The following is a 14,940-nucleotide window of genomic DNA, read 5'->3' on the forward strand; positions in this document are numbered from 1 at the left end:
CACACAGGAGTGGAGTTATTGCAGGCAGCCCAGGGCAGAAGTGACGTTTTGTTTGGATGAAACCACGGCCCAGAAGCGTCTGACAGTGTCTGCTGTGCAAGCTGACAAGGAGTGATGTACAGCTGAGAGCACGGCTGGGTCTGGCTGCTGGGGGGGGAGGGGAGGGAGGAGAGGGGAGCATCCCCAGTGCCACCCATTAAACCTGCATGGAGCTGCACGGAGGTGGAATTACAAACACGGTGTGTCGGTGTCTGGCAGCGAGACAAAGCAGAGCTCAGGCAGAACCTGGGCCAAGGCCAGGAGGTTGTCTGGGTCCTGCGCAGCCGGAGGGCTTTAAAAGGAGAGAAAAAGCAAAGGGAGAGGACGAAGAGTTCTGCAGGAGCCCAAATGCACTGAGGGCTGAGGGAGCACGGTGCTGCTGGGGCTCCCCTTCTCATGTACTTGCCGTAGGGACAGCACACAGCATCTCCCTTTGCGGGGCTGTCTGTGCCCCCCCAGCCCAGCAGCACCTTCCCTGCGAGGCTTTGCGGTGCTGCGGGAGCCGCTCTGCTTATTATCATATTTAATTGCCCTCCTGCTCACCCCAGGAAATGAGCAGAAGATGGTGATAGCAGCACTTTCTGATGATGTAAACACGCGCTGCAGAGCTCCCTTCGCCAAACCGCTCCCAGGGAGAGCACTGATTTATGGCCCCCCTCTTTTCTTCTCCCCCCTCCTGCTGCTGTGAGCTTAATCCCGGGCTGCGGATCCGACATAAATCACTTGATTAAAAGCCCTATTTAATTTAGGAGAGGGGGAGCGCGGCTGATCGATTTCATTTACACATGGAAATAGCAACAAGCAGATGCTTTTAAAAGGGGCCGATGAGACAGAACTGCGACCAGCAGCCTTGCTGTTTGTTAACCAACACATGGCCACGGATGTGGGCGCACTGCCATGGGCCACCAGTCCAGGACTCAGCTCCTCGTGACCCCCCCCGGGGGGAACAGCGACAGGGAAAGGGTTAACCTGACCCTAACACTGACCGTAACCCTGATCCTTATCTCCCATCTCCATCACTGGAGCCAGAGCCCAGCTGGAATCCCGAGCTCTTGGCGAGGACATCGGTGTGCAGCATCCAGCACATCTGGAGGCACCCCCGCATCACGGCCACGTGCGCCGACTGCTTTGGTAGCAAAGGAGGAGAAAGTTGAGGGTTTCTGGTTGTTGGAAAATGGGGTGTTTTTATAGGGAGCCGACCCCAAACCTGGGTGGAGGGGAGAGGGGGGAGGGCAGTTTCTGCCTCCCCGTACCCCAAGCATCTCCCAGCACATGGGATGGAGATGGCAAAACGCACCGCTTGGTTAAAGTCTTTAATAATTACAAGAATTCCAGATTCATTACAGAAGAGTTTACAACAAATAATATTTCTCCATACAAAGGCAAAATAAACTTTTCAAGTAATAGCGCCCTGACTCCGCGCTCCCAGCGCCAGGGACTGGAGGTGGGGTGGGGGGAGGCGGGGGGGGACAGGATGGGGACACAGAAGACCCCATGGCCCCTCCTCCCCATGGGGTGGCCGGGTAAGGCACAGCCCCGGGGTGCAGAGCTCCGTGCCCAGGTTTGGGGTTGAACCCGGCCCCACTGCAGCCCCCCGGGGGAGGGAAAAGGCCATTGGCACCTTGGCCGTGTGCTCCCGAAAGGCATCGACACATTATTTATTATGGTTTAATACAACCCCATATAAAACTGAAGCAGCAGCAGCAGCAATTCTTATCGAGGGATCTAAAACTGAAAGAGGGTCGGGGACATAATTTAAAAAAATAAAAACAGCAAATGTAGCAAAATATATGGATTTTTTTTTTTCTTTTTTTTTCTTTTTTTTCTTTTTTTTTTTATATATATATAGCAACTGATATCTACCAGCCACTAGTACCTTCCTACCAAACTGGTATAGCTCTGGTAACAACCTTTTTAAAAAGACATGTAAATATATATTCATATTTATACATATTTTAGCTATGTACACGGGACTTCTGCTGTCAGCACTGATGCACGGGTGCTGCACACCCCACACGCGTGGGTTTGGGCAGCACTGGGATGTGATGCTCACAAAGTGCATCAGCCCCATAGGGACAATGCGGCACCGCCACGTGGAGATGTCCAAGCACAGACCTCGTGGGAAAGGTTTAAATGGGTGATTAAAAAAAAGAGGAGAGCTAACCAACAGGCAAACAGCAAACGAAACCTTTGGGCAGAGTTCCCTGCGGAGGTGCCGGGTGGGCACAGCTGCGTGCGGAGCCTCAGTGCCGCTTTAGCACCCCTTGGCTGTGCGGGGGGCAGCGTGGCAGGCAGGGCTCATCGGGCAGTGGGTCGTGGGAGAACACTGAGTCCTCCCCAGAAGAGCAGGTGGAGCTGCGTGTGGCTGGGAAGCCGGGTGAGTACTGATCCAACGGCACCGACAGGTCCAGGTATTCCTGCAAGGGATGGGTTCAGGGGGGGGCTCTCCGTGGGGCACGGAAGGGCAGCGCAGGGGCTCTCCTACCTGGTTGGATGTCATGGCCACGATCCTGTCCAGGTCCTCCACCAGCTGTTTGAAAGTGGGGCGCTGGGAGGGCACGGCGTGCCAGCAGTCGCGCATCATCATGTACCTGTATGGGGTGGGGGGAGCTGAGCGCATCCGTGGGTGCACAGCTCTGCCCCTGGCAATGTGCAGGGTGTGGGGCTCAGCCCCCTGAGGAAGGACGTGGGGCAAGGAGTGGGGCTCAGCCCCCCGAGGAAGGATGTGGGGCAGGGAGAGGGGCTCAGCCCCCCGAGGAAGGACGTGGGGCAAGGAGTGGGGCTCAGCCCCCCGAGGAAGGATGTGGGGCAGGGAGTGGGGCTCAGCCTTCTGAGGAAGGATGTGGGGCAAGGAGTGGGGCTCAGCCCCTCGAAGAAGGACGTGGGGCAGGGAGTGGGGCTCAGCCCCCTGAGGAAGGATGTGGGGCAGGGAGTGGGGCTCAGCTCCCCAAAGAAGGACGTGGGGCAGGGAGTGGGGCTCAGCCCCCTGAGGAAGGATGTGGGGCAGGGCACGGGGCTGCTGTGTGAAGGCATAATCCCAGGGTCATTCTGGGATTCACTCCCGCTGAGCAATAGCAAAGGGAGATCTGACATTGGTCATCGCAAACAGATTTAGCTGACGTTTTGCAGGTAAGGGGATACTGCAAAAGTAATTCTGCCTTCCCCATCGTGCACCTGCCTGCACCCAGGACAGAGCACGAGCTCAGCACGGATGGCACCGCAGGCACGGTGCCCATGTGCCCACTGCCCTCCAGCACTCACAGCTCGTTGGTGCAGTTGCTGGGCTTGTCCATCCTGTGGCCCTCCTTCAGCAGCTTGAAAAGCTCCTCCACAGGCACACCGGGGTACGGCGAACCGCCCAGAGTGAAGATCTCCCAAAGCAGCACGCCGAAGGACCAACTGCAGGCGGACACCGTGAGCCACCACGGGCACCACAGAGAGCTCCGGGTGCACACGTAGAGCTTTGCAATGCTACACCAGGAGCGGCACCCTGCAGTGCTTGGCATACTCACACATCACTCTGATGAGTGTATATTCGGTCGAACAGAGCCTCTGGGGCCATCCACTTCACTGGCAAGCGACCCTGTGACAAGAGAACCCCATCAGCTCAGTGCTGCCCACGGGGATGGCCAAGGGCCGCTTGGCACAGCGGGTTAAAACGCTCACATTTGTCGTCTTCTTGTAATAATCGATGTGGTGGATGTCACGGGCCAGCCCAAAGTCAGCGATCTTCATCACGTTGTCCTCGGTCACCAGCACGTTCCTGGCTGCCAGGTCCCTGTGGATGCACTGTGCAGAGAGCAGGGCCGTCAAACGGCGCCCGGAGACCCACAGCCTCATCCCTGCACACCCACCGTGATGGGGCTCACACCTTTTTGGAGGCCAGGTACTCCATGCCACGCGCCACCTGGTATGCACAGGACACCAGGTCCTTGAAGGAGAGCTGCTCCTCGGGGACACGGGTGGGGTTGTAGCAGTACTCCATGCCCGGTGGGCGCCGTGCCTGCAGGTACTCACGCAGGTTGCCTTTGCTGGCGTACTCCACGATGACATAGAGGGGTCCTGTGGGAGAATGGGGCTGAGCCGTGTGCCGGGACCCCACAGTCAGCCCTATGGGGGCACAGTGACGGGAGCCCCCTCCTCGCCCGCTCACCATCCTGCGTGCAGGCCCCCAGCAGGTTGATGATGTTCTTGTGCTTGCCGATCATCTTCATCATCTCCATCTCGGAGATGAGGTCGGACAGGTCCTTCTCTGTGGCGTCGGCTGTGGCAGCAAAAGCAGCAGTCAGGGAGGCTGGCCTGCATCCCCCCACACCATGCACACACGTGGGTACCACACATAGACCCACTCCCATCGCCTCTTACACTTGAGCATCTTCACGGCCACTTTGGTGACACGGTTTGGCTTGTCCTTGTCCAGGCCGATGGCCTCGGCCAGCACCACCTGCCCAAAACAGCCTTCTCCCAGTGGCTTGCCCAGGATCAGCCTGGTGGGAGGACAGACATAATGCCATGCTGGGACAGCAGGATGGCCACTACACTCAGTGCCATCACCTTGCCCCATCCCCATCCCATCCCATCCCATTCCATCCCCATCCCCATCCCATCCCATCCCATCCCATCCCCATTCCAATCCCCATCCCACCTCACCCCACCTTAACCCATCCCATCCCCTTCCCCAAGCCATCCCACCCCATCCCATCCCATCCTCACCTGTCCCGTGGCAGTTCCCAGCGCGGGTCCTCGGGCAGCTCATACTCAGAGACACCAGCCAGCATGGGGGTTCCACTGGAGGAGAGCCGTGAGGGCCTCACCAACATCACACCCGAGTTCATGGAGGAGCTGGAGTCAGCTGACACCTGCAGCAGGGCTGTGGGTTACCTTCACGCAGCGCTGGGGCCACGGCCGCCCACTCCCAGTGGGGAGACAACGACCGGGACCCCCCCAACTCCTGAACACTGCAGGTTCCCTGCTGCTCCCAATTGGAGCACGACTGTATCATCTGCAATTGATTTCCTGCTTGCTGATACCACAAAACACACAGCCTGGGGGTCGTCGGTGCTCAGCACGTGCTCTTCACCTCAATATTAAATTGCCATAAATCCTCCTGGTTACTCTCGTTGCCACGGGGCCACGCACACAGCATGGCGAGGGGAAGCCATGGTGCACCATCCATCCCAACCCAACCCAGGGAAAGGGCAATTCTTTGGGGAGGGGCAGTAGGAGCCAAGAAACCCCCTCTCTACTTTCTGTTACCTGTCTGCGCAGTGGGATGCTCTTGGCCAGCTTGTGCACGGCCAGCTGGCTGTTGAAATCTGTCTTCTTGGTGGTGCTCTTCATCTTATAGATGATGACTGTCACCACCATGCAGGAGATGAGGAACGCGCCGGTGCAGTAAATGATGATCTCCAGGTAAAGAGGGGACGTCATCATGGCTGGTGAGTCCTCAATAGCTGGGTTGGCACAGGAAAGGCATCAGTGGGAGCAGAGAGTGAGGCTAGGCAGAGCCTGGTTCCTCTCAGCAGAGGTGAGGGTTGGTGTGGGATGCTCCCACATGCAGCAGGGAGTGGTCAGGCTGCTGGGATGCTGCACTGCACCCATGGGGTGGGCACTGCACCCACACCCTTGGGATAAGCATCGTACCCATACTCTTGGGATGCACGCTGCACCTGCAGGTGCCTGGGGCTGGAAGGGGTCAACTGCAGGGTGTGAAGGAGGGGTCCGTGCCCATCCCCACTCTGTGTGGGATGGCACCATGCAGTCTGCATGGGGACCACGTGGGGATTCTCCCCTGCACCGTCCTGTGGGGCTGAGCTCTGCCCACACTGGGCTGCACACCCATTGGGATCTGTGGTTACAGTGGGCTGGAAGGCACCGCTGGGTGCTGGGAGGTGGAGCTGAGCAGCCAGAAGCACCTGCAGCAGCAGCAGCAGCAGCGATGTACTGCAGGATGGGGGCTGGGAGAGGGGATCCCATCCCTGCGCACCACAACACAGCCCTACTTTGTAACCAGGGGGGTGGCAGCGCTATGAATGGGACAGCCACAAACCTGGGAGCTGCCATCACCCCCCAGCAGCCCAAACCTGACTCCCCCCCCCCAAGAGAACAGAGCCTCAGAGGGAGGCAGAAGAGCCAAAACCTTGTGTTCCCAGCAGCACCACCCAAGCAGCGGCTGATAACAGGGCAAAGCTTTTGGCAGAAGAGCGGCGCCCACGCAGCGCCCCAAAAACTTTCCCTGGCTGCTGTATCAGGCGTGGATCCGCACAGCATCGATGGCCCAGCAGCCCATCGACACACACAGCAAAGCGACAGCCCCAGCAATGCATCCGACACACGTGGAAACAAGGGAGGAGAGGGACAGGAAGAAGAATATATACCTTCGAGAACTGTCAACCATGCAGAGTGATGGGAGATCCCAATAGAATTACCCGCCAAACATGTATACTCCCCAGCATCCTCAAATGAGACATTCCTTAAGTGAAGGACTTCCATCTCTTTGTCTGTCGTGTTAACGCCAGCCGTCTAGAGGGGAGAGTGGAAGCAAAAAACGGAGAGGCAAACGACATGAGATCTTCTGGGGGAGAGGCAGAGAGGAGGGAGCAGCCTCATTTGGCAGAGCCCCGGGAGCAGACAAGAGACCGTGGAGACCCCTGGCAGAGACCCTCCGGATGACCCCTCATCCGGGCGGACCTAAAGAGACGCCACTAAAAACCCTTCACCAATGGTTCTGCCCATCGGAGCATGCTGGCAATGGGCCACATGGAAAAATAGAGCTCGGGGAGGGCCGGCTGGGCATCAACGGCGTGGGAGCACGAGGACGGGGACACGGGGACAGCACAGAGCAGGGAGCACACTGGGGGGGGTGGGGACACAGCACGCAGCCCAGCCGGTCCCACGGGGTATTTTTCCATGGCTTTTTGCACCAGAAGTACAGCAGAAACGAGAGAGCCCAGAGTTGTGTTTTCCACCGCTGGGGACTGGAGGTCCCAAAGCGTCCCACTGGGCGTCCTTCCGATTACCTTTTGCCAGAGGTCTGGTGACAGTGAGCCACGCAGACTGGTTGGCCTCGCCAATATAATTGGAAACCTTACAAACATATTCCCCGCTCTCCGCCTCTGTCACATTATACAGGGTCAGCACCTCCGCATCAGAGCTATTAATTCCCGAGTGCTGGAACAGACCAACAACAGAGGAGTCACATCGATGGGGTCAGAAACCACAGCGCCCGGAGCGACGGTGCCAGCACAGGGCTGGGGGTCATGGGGGGTTGTGGCAAGTCGGGAGGCAAGGGACCATAAACCTGGCAGTGATGCATCAGGGATGTGGGTAGGGACAGTCGTGCACCCTGGGGAGGGGGTGGCCATGTGCCCTATGGCTGGGGATGGCCATGTGTTTTAGGGCTGGGGATGGCCTTTGTGCATTAGGGTTGGGGGTGACTCTTGTGCCTTAGGGCTGGGGGTGGCCATGTGCCTTAGGGCTGGGGGTGGCCATGTGCCCTAAGGCTGGGGATTGCCATGTGCTTTAGGGCTGGGGATGGCCTTTGTGCATTAGGGTTGGGGGTGACTCTTGTGCCTTAGGGCTGGGGGTGGCCATGTGCCTTAGGGCTGGGTGTGGCCATGTGCCTTATGGTTGGGGGTGGCCCTTGTGCCTTAGGGTTGGGGGTGGCCATGTGCCTTAGGGCTGGGGGTGGCCGTGTGCCTTAGGGCTGGGGGTGACCATGTGCCTTAGGGCTGGAGGTGGCCCTTGTGCCTTAGGGCTGGGGGTGGCCATGTGCCTTAGGGCTGGGGGTGGCCCTTGTGCCTTAGGGTTCGGGGTGGCCATGTGCCCTGGGCCTGGGGATACAGCTGAGGATGGCCAAGTGTCCTGGAACCTTGGCATGGATGGGGAAATGCACACACCCCAGGCTTTGTAGAGGAGCTGAGGGCACTGCTCATGCCTGGATTGAGCCACCCACCCTGTGCTTGCCCCCAGCACCCACCCAGCTCATGGCATACACCTTCAGGGATCCAAAGGATGAGCGCACTGCTGCCTGCTGCCCACTGCCCACCTCTCACCCAGCTCCTCCAGGACAGCCCAGAGCGGAGCAGGCAGGGCTGGTGGGGCTCCAGATGCCTCGATGCCACCTACATGTCCCCAGCTGTGCCCAGTGAGGGCAGTGACCCCGTAGGGACCGGGGCTGGGGCAGCCCGTTGTGTGTGCAGCGTTACCTTCAGGATCTGCACGTAGGGCAAGTTGTCGGGGCCGATCTTGCTGCCGTTCACCTCGATGTGTTTCAGCCATTGGATGTGGGGCTGCGGGTCGCTGTAGACCTTGCAGACGAACTCCACGTTGCTGCCCAGGGCCACCGTTTTGTTGGCAGGGAGCCCTGCCTGCAGGATGGGCCGGTGTGGGGAGCGCTCTGTGAGGATGGAGGGATGGAGACCTCAGCACGGGCACCTCACATCCACAGGAGTCTCATCCAGAGAGCGGGTGACAGGTGACATCTCAACAGAGCAGGGGACAGGTGACATCCCAGCGCAGGGACATCGCTATCTATTCAGGGGTCAGAGGTCAAATAAACCTAACGAGGGCCCCAGCCGCTGCCACTGTGGTGAGTCAGCATTAACAAACCCCTTTGTTCACCTCGCTGACTGTTCCCTTCAGTTTGCTCAGTGTAATCAAATTAAATCACATTCTTAATGGTTCATTTACTGGCATTTAGAGCAGCTCCACATGTGGAACTGCTCAGACCAGCCTTCCCAGCTGGGAATTATGGCTAATAAGGCGATTAGAAAAAGTTTCTGTCTGGTCTATGAAATTATTTCCACCACAATTAAAAAGCCCCAGAAGGGTTCGAGGTGAAGCTCGCAGGGCGCAGCACTGCTGTGCAGGAGGCAGAGCAGCCCCAGAGCCATCCTCACCCACAACATCCAGCTGATAGGTGTGGTTGATGCTCCCGTATTTGTTCTCCACGATGCACGTGTAGTTGCCTTTATCTGACGGCACCACCGAGTCCATGATGATGCTCCAGGTGGCATAGCGGACCTGGGGGCAGGAAGATGGGGGTGGTGAGTGAGATGCGTGCACATCAGAGTGGCTCAGCCCTTTGGCACAGCATAAATCTGCTCGTGGTCACCTACAGAGGGACCATAACTGCTCCCAGCTCCCCCAGCACAGAGCCAACTGCCGAGCACCATGGGCTGGGTGCAGGGACACAGCCCTGGGTGGCACAAAGGGAAAAGCACCCACATCCACGTGCTGATGGCACGCTGGTAATTCCCACAGCCCTGCGTTTCCACTCCATTTTCTACCAGGGCTTTGCACACAGATGGGAAGAACCAGCACCCTTCTGCTCTGGGGGGCACATTGAGCCCTGCACCCCAAACGCTCCAGGCTGCGCCAAGGCTCTGCAAGAAGAGCAGCACTCCTTCATCCTCCAGGGGATCTCCTGTAGGAGATGTGCGGTGCTCCTGGGAGCTGCAGTTGCCCCAACCCTCCTGGCTCAGCTCTGGGATTAGTGCAACCAAGCTGGGCTCGTCCTCCCCCCTCCCCCAAAGGTTGAGGCTGCTGCAAACATGACCAAGAAGCAGGTCACTGCCGTGGGTCTATTTTGCAACAGGAATGTCAGGGGGCCCATCTGCCCTTCCAGAGGCACACGGCTGCACCAATGGGCAGCTCAGGGCCTCTGAAGCCCATTCATTTCCCCCCTTCCCTGAGTGACTCCCAGGCCCAGACTGCCTGGACAGGACCCACTCTGTACCTTGTACCCCCCGATGCGGTGGTCAGGCTTGAATTCCTTGCCATTCTTCAGCCAGCGCAGCGTGGGGTTGGGCGTCCCACCTGAGGGGCACTTGAATTTCACTGTTTTGGCAGCAGGGACGGCGTGCAGCTTCTTCTCCATCTTCTCAGGATAGGTCCAGTAAGGAGCTACAGCCTCTGTGGGGCACAGAGCAGCAGGATCAGCCATGGGGAGCACTGATGTTTGCTTATGGTTAACCCAGGGCAGGACCGGGGTGAGGAGCACATCTCCCTGGCACATCCCCACGCCCCAACCAGGCTCTACCAGGGCTGCAGCAGGATTCTGCCCCTCCTCTCCTGCCTCTCAGCCCCTGGATGCCGTTCACATGCATGCCTGGCTTCCCTTCACCCCCACCCACGTGCAAACCCATCCCACACGTACGGTTCGGCTTGGTGTTATCCGCCTCTTTCTCCTCTGAGGAGGAATCATCTTCATCATCATCATCCTCTGCAGAAGGGAGTGCGTCTGCAAGAGCAGAAACCCCCAACTAAGCACTATGCACAGACCCCTCCTGTGCATCGTGCTGACACATGGCATGAAGCTCTGAGAGAACGCTGCATGGCTGGAGCGAGCGGTGCTGCGGTCACTGCGTGTGCTGTCCCAGCTCACAGAGCCCAGGGAGCAGTTTGCCCACAAGGCCGACTTTGGACTCAGGAAGCAAGTGCCCATATTATGCTGCCAGGCACCCAGGGACATCCATCCATCCAGGTCTTGCAGACAGAGACAGCCCTGACCCTCAGCCAGCACCTCCCGACCGTCAGCACTCATTCCTCACCACTGTGCTTCGGAACCACCAAAGAAAACCTCAGCTCCAGTTCACCCCGGTGCTCAGTTCCATGCAGACTCACACGTCCCCACGCATGCACCGCCAGCGTGGAAGAACACTCATGGACACATAGGGTGCTGGGCACCACCTGTGCAGCTCTGAGCAGAAAACCCAGCAGTGCTGACCCCGCTGCAGTGCACTGTGCCGATGTGCCCCCACGCTGAGCCACAGGGCACAACCATCCCACGGGCACCACACTGCACAAATTTGGTGGCACATCCCATGCGTGCCAGCGTGGGCTGTGCAAGACTGCACCCCACTGAACCAACCTGTGCCTGGCAGCCAGCATGCAAGGCGTGCACACAGGCACGCTGCTCCTCGCTGCTGCCCCTGCACCGCTACGAACCTGAGACATTGACGGAGAAGTAGGTGGTCTCACTCCCCGAGGGGCTGTTGGTCATGCAGGCATAGAGCCCCGAATCCTCAGGCACCGCATCCCGCACCTCTACCTCCTCGCCGGTGATGCGTGTGCGGTTGTTCTCAGGCAGCTGCACTCCATCACGCACCCAGTTGATGCTCTGCACGTCATCGCGCAGCCGGCAGCGCAGCTGGAGGAGATCTCCGGGGTGTGCAGAGTGGGATTCCACCTCGATGTTCGTTTTGGGAAGAGCTGGAGGAGTTTGGGAGAGAGGGAGAGAAAGGGAAAAAAGAAAAGAAATAGAGACAACGGGACACCGGGCTGCTGAGAGTTGGGTTAATGAGGCGACATGCGCTGCGGGGACCGAAGCAGCAGTGAGGCATTGCCCCAGGGCACAGCCACGGAGCCCAAAGCTACGCAAGCTCCCCCAGTCTCCTGCCAAGCGCTGCAGAAGGGGTTTGAGATGGGGAGGAATTTGCAACCTGAGGGACGTTGGGCAGAGCTGGCAGCAGGGCAGGATGAGGAGCACCAAACCCCGCGCGGCTCCACCCCAGGGTCTCCCTGCCCAGCAGCAGACAGCCAGCAAAGCAGGCCGGGACCCCTCGCTCTGGTCAGTACCAGGCAGTTACAGGGCTACGCCGGGACAGCAGGCAGAGAGCAGGGCTCAGAGACAGTGCTGGAAGCTCAGGTAGGCAGGCTGGGGCTGTCGGATGCTTCCTGCCCTCCGTCGTCCTGCGACGTCCTTCCAGCAGCACAACGATCCAATCCATCCCAGTGCTGTTCTCTCTTGGTCACCGGTGTTGCACAAACCGTTGTTTTCCCCTCACTCCGTGGTGTTGCACGAGGATCCTGCACTGGGTGCAAACGTCCAGGTTCCCAGCAATCTCTCCCAGTGCTCACGCTCAGCCTGGTGCAATGCCTGCCCTCCTTCCTGTGCCAGTCTGCTCTCACACCTTTGCTGCTATCTCCATACGCTGTGTTCCCACGACTCCTCCTGCTCCTTGCTGGGCAGCCTGGCGTTGGCTCAGAGCCTCCTCTTCTCACTCCATCTCAGCATGGTGATTTCCCACGTGAAGCCCCCAAAGCAAATCCTCAGGGGCAGCCCACCTGCAGGGCCTTTCCAGCTGCAATCTGGTGCTTCCCAGGGACTTCACACCACCCGATGAAGGCATTCTGGCCCCAACCACATGCAAACCCATCAAGCTGCGCTCAGAGCGGAGCCAGTGTGCAGCTCCAGAGCCTCAGCCCTCCCACTCCTCACTCCTCCTGCAGCCCTCACACACCTGAGCATCTTCAGAGGAACACCATCCACCAACAGCTCAGGAGTTTCTCTGAACACCTCCATGAGAACAGGGTGTGGGGATGAGCTCAGCGCTCTCCTCGATGGCAGGAGGGCGAGAAGCAGGGCTGCAGCTCCCGCTGCCAGCTTACAGAGTCCTGCAGGTTTTGGGGAAGAGCTCTGCTTTTGCAATCCCAATTTCCCCACGTTTTTCTCCAGCTGCCACACAGGACGGCGCTCCGTGCAGCTCTCATTTGTGTTTCAAAAGATTCGTCACAGGCACATACAATGCCACAGCCGCGTCCCACCAAGGCACAGCCCCACGGCATCCTCCTGCCCCTGCGTGAAGACCACGGAGAGAACCCAAAACCAGAGGGTTGTGATGCCCTCCACTCTCAGCTGGGGCTCAACGCTGCCAGTGCCCATGAGAGAAAAGCTCTGTGGAGGGCGCGCAGCTTTGGGCTGCATCCCAGCTCACGGCGATGCTCTCTGTGCCATTCAAAGGCCACGTCCTCCCTCCTCCCCCCCCCCTACCCCCATCTCGACCCAGCTCTTAACACGAGCAGTGTGATGGACAGCACAGCACGGGGAGGCAGAGGGCAGGGCGGGATGCTGCCCTTTGGTAACCCAAAGCGCATCTCTGGCACTCGGGGATAAGGCGGAAAACGCGGCATGGTGGGAACGGCCCGAAAACGAATTCACAGCCTAATGAGCATGTCCAGGTTACCCCCCCCACCCCCCGGGGGTGAGAGCAGGGACAATGAAGCTCCCAGCGGCTCTGGCAGCCGGACAGCAGCAGCCCACAGGACGGCCCGGCTGGCACTGCCATGCAGCAGCCCTGGGAAACGCAGCTACTGCAAAACCGCAGCGCACACAGGGTGGGAGCAGCTCAGCCCACTCTCAGTGCCCCCTCGGATCGTTGTGCTCCATCAGCCCGGAGTGCCTCCTCTATTTATTTTGCTTTTCTGTAACCTAACCCACGCCGGCAGGTGCAGCCCCTCACAGCAGTTCTGAGCATGGTGCTCACAGCCTGGAGCAAGCAGGAGCTCAATGGGCCGGAGAAACGCTTGGCTCTCCTCCTCTGCACCAGGGGGGGTGGAGGGGGAGCACCGCAGGGAGCCAAATGTCTGCAGCTCCAGCCCCAAACATAGAGGGCACTGGGGATGCCCAGAGGCTCTGTGCCCACTGCTGTGCACAGGGGGTTGGTTGTTGTGCACAGGCTGAGCTTGCTGAGGTCTGGCACGGTGCAGGTGTTCAGTTGGGAGCAAAACGCCCCACAGGTGGGCTCCCCAGAACACGTTGGGCTCAGAAGAACAAATGCAGCCCCTCTACAGCCCCAGATGCTGAGTGCTGCACCCCCAAGCACCCAGCAGTGCACAGCCTGCAGGCAGCGCTGCAGGGAATTTGGGTCCGGGAGCACCGAGTTGGGATGGAGACGTTCAGCTCACAGAGATTCTGTTTCCATTTGCTGTGAGCTTTAAGGCGAACCCACCAAGCGATTTTATTGCTCAGTTCCAGCTTTGCAATGAAAGCACCGGGCAGATGGAAGGTGCCACTGCTTCCTGTACCCAGGCCTGGCCCACAGGGGATGGGGATATCAGCAGCATGGCTTCACCATTCAGCCGCGCTCTCCTCGCTCCCTCCTCTCCCTCCAAAAGGACTTTGCATGCAAATGGCCCCACGCCAGAGCTGCCCATCAGAATGGAGCAGTTCTGCATTCAGGGCTGACAAAACGGCGCGGAGCTGTGTGTGCCCGAGCGCAATAAAGCGGCCAACAAAGCAGCACAGCAACAACCCGGGTTGAATGGCCGCGAGCAGCGGGTCCTGCCGCCGGTTGCCCTGGAAACCCCACCAGGGCTCACTGAAGGTATTTCCTGAAGAAAAAGCACACACATGCCCCACAGCTCTGCTAATCCCAACAGGAAGCGCTTACCGGGATGTGGGGATTGGTTTCTTTCTTATTTAAAAAGTGCTTCTCTCCGCTGTCCCCCCTGCAGCCGCCCATGGGAGTGCTGGGGAGGTGGCCAAGTGCCCCTTCTGCAACCCTGATGCATCCCACTGGACCCCACTGCAATCCACTGCAATCCTGCTGCACCCCACTGCAACCCTGCTGCATCCCACTGCACCCCACTGCAACCCTGCTGCATCCCACTGCAACCCTGCTGCATCCCACTGCAACCCTGCTGCATTTCTACTGTGCACCCACTGCATCCTCACTGCAACCCTGCTGCAACCACGCTGCAGCTGCACTGCTTCCCCACTGCCCTGCACCCCAAGGAAGGGCGATGCCAAGCACAGAACGCAGTGCTTTCTGCTGGGCTTTGCCCATCCTGCAGTCCCAGGCAGCTCACTCCAGCAGGAGCAGGGAATTGATGCACTGCCCCAGGCTCTGTTCCTCGGAGCAGCACGTGAAATGAAGCAGCATTTAATTACCCAGCATGTCTGTCGTTTGCAAAGCTGTCAGGATAACCACCCGCCCATCCCCCGGGACACCCAGCCATGCTCAGAGCTCAGTGCAGAGCAGCACTGGAGGACAGAAGGACCTGCACACTGCAAGGGGCACCAGGAGTGCTGCAATCCATGCACATCTGTGGCTCTCTGCAATAAGCAATGGGTTTGCCCTGCAGCAGGAGGGTGCCCAGGGATCTGCTCCTTTCCCA

The 14,940-nt window shown here is 59.0% G+C and overlaps 1 protein-coding gene across 4 annotated transcripts in view; it reads right to left on the bottom strand.

The window, feature by feature from the left end:
* Positions 1-1,339: 1,339 nt before the first annotated feature.
* FGFR1 (fibroblast growth factor receptor 1) overlaps positions 1,340-14,940 on the bottom strand; it is a 15,622-nt gene continuing 2,021 nt past the window's right edge. Inside the window, exons 2-17 of one of the 4 annotated variants that reach the window (XM_010723129.3) lie at positions 10,990-11,253; positions 10,199-10,282; positions 9,779-9,954; positions 8,940-9,063; positions 8,247-8,437; positions 6,417-6,561; positions 5,290-5,492; positions 4,753-4,898; positions 4,405-4,526; positions 4,193-4,303; positions 3,911-4,101; positions 3,706-3,828; positions 3,552-3,622; positions 3,301-3,438; positions 2,525-2,630; positions 1,340-2,456 (exon numbers count right to left, since the gene is read on the bottom strand). In XM_010723129.3, the coding sequence (XP_010721431.1) occupies positions 2,283-2,456; positions 2,525-2,630; positions 3,301-3,438; positions 3,552-3,622; positions 3,706-3,828; positions 3,911-4,101; positions 4,193-4,303; positions 4,405-4,526; positions 4,753-4,898; positions 5,290-5,492; positions 6,417-6,561; positions 8,247-8,437; positions 8,940-9,063; positions 9,779-9,954; positions 10,199-10,282; positions 10,990-11,253 (2,369 nt within the window). In that variant the 3' untranslated portion in view covers positions 1,340-2,282. The remainder of the gene's footprint in view (positions 2,457-2,524; positions 2,631-3,300; positions 3,439-3,551; positions 3,623-3,705; positions 3,829-3,910; positions 4,102-4,192; positions 4,304-4,404; positions 4,527-4,752; positions 4,899-5,289; positions 5,493-6,416; positions 6,562-8,246; positions 8,438-8,939; positions 9,064-9,778; positions 9,955-10,198; positions 10,283-10,989; positions 11,254-14,940) is intronic. The other 3 variants (XM_010723130.3, XM_010723132.3, XM_010723131.3) reach the window with 3 other exon arrangements.

The sequence above is a fragment of the Meleagris gallopavo genome, chromosome 24, assembly GCF_000146605.3.
Source record: "Meleagris gallopavo isolate NT-WF06-2002-E0010 breed Aviagen turkey brand Nicholas breeding stock chromosome 24, Turkey_5.1, whole genome shotgun sequence".
NCBI lineage: Eukaryota > Metazoa > Chordata > Aves > Galliformes > Phasianidae > Meleagris > Meleagris gallopavo.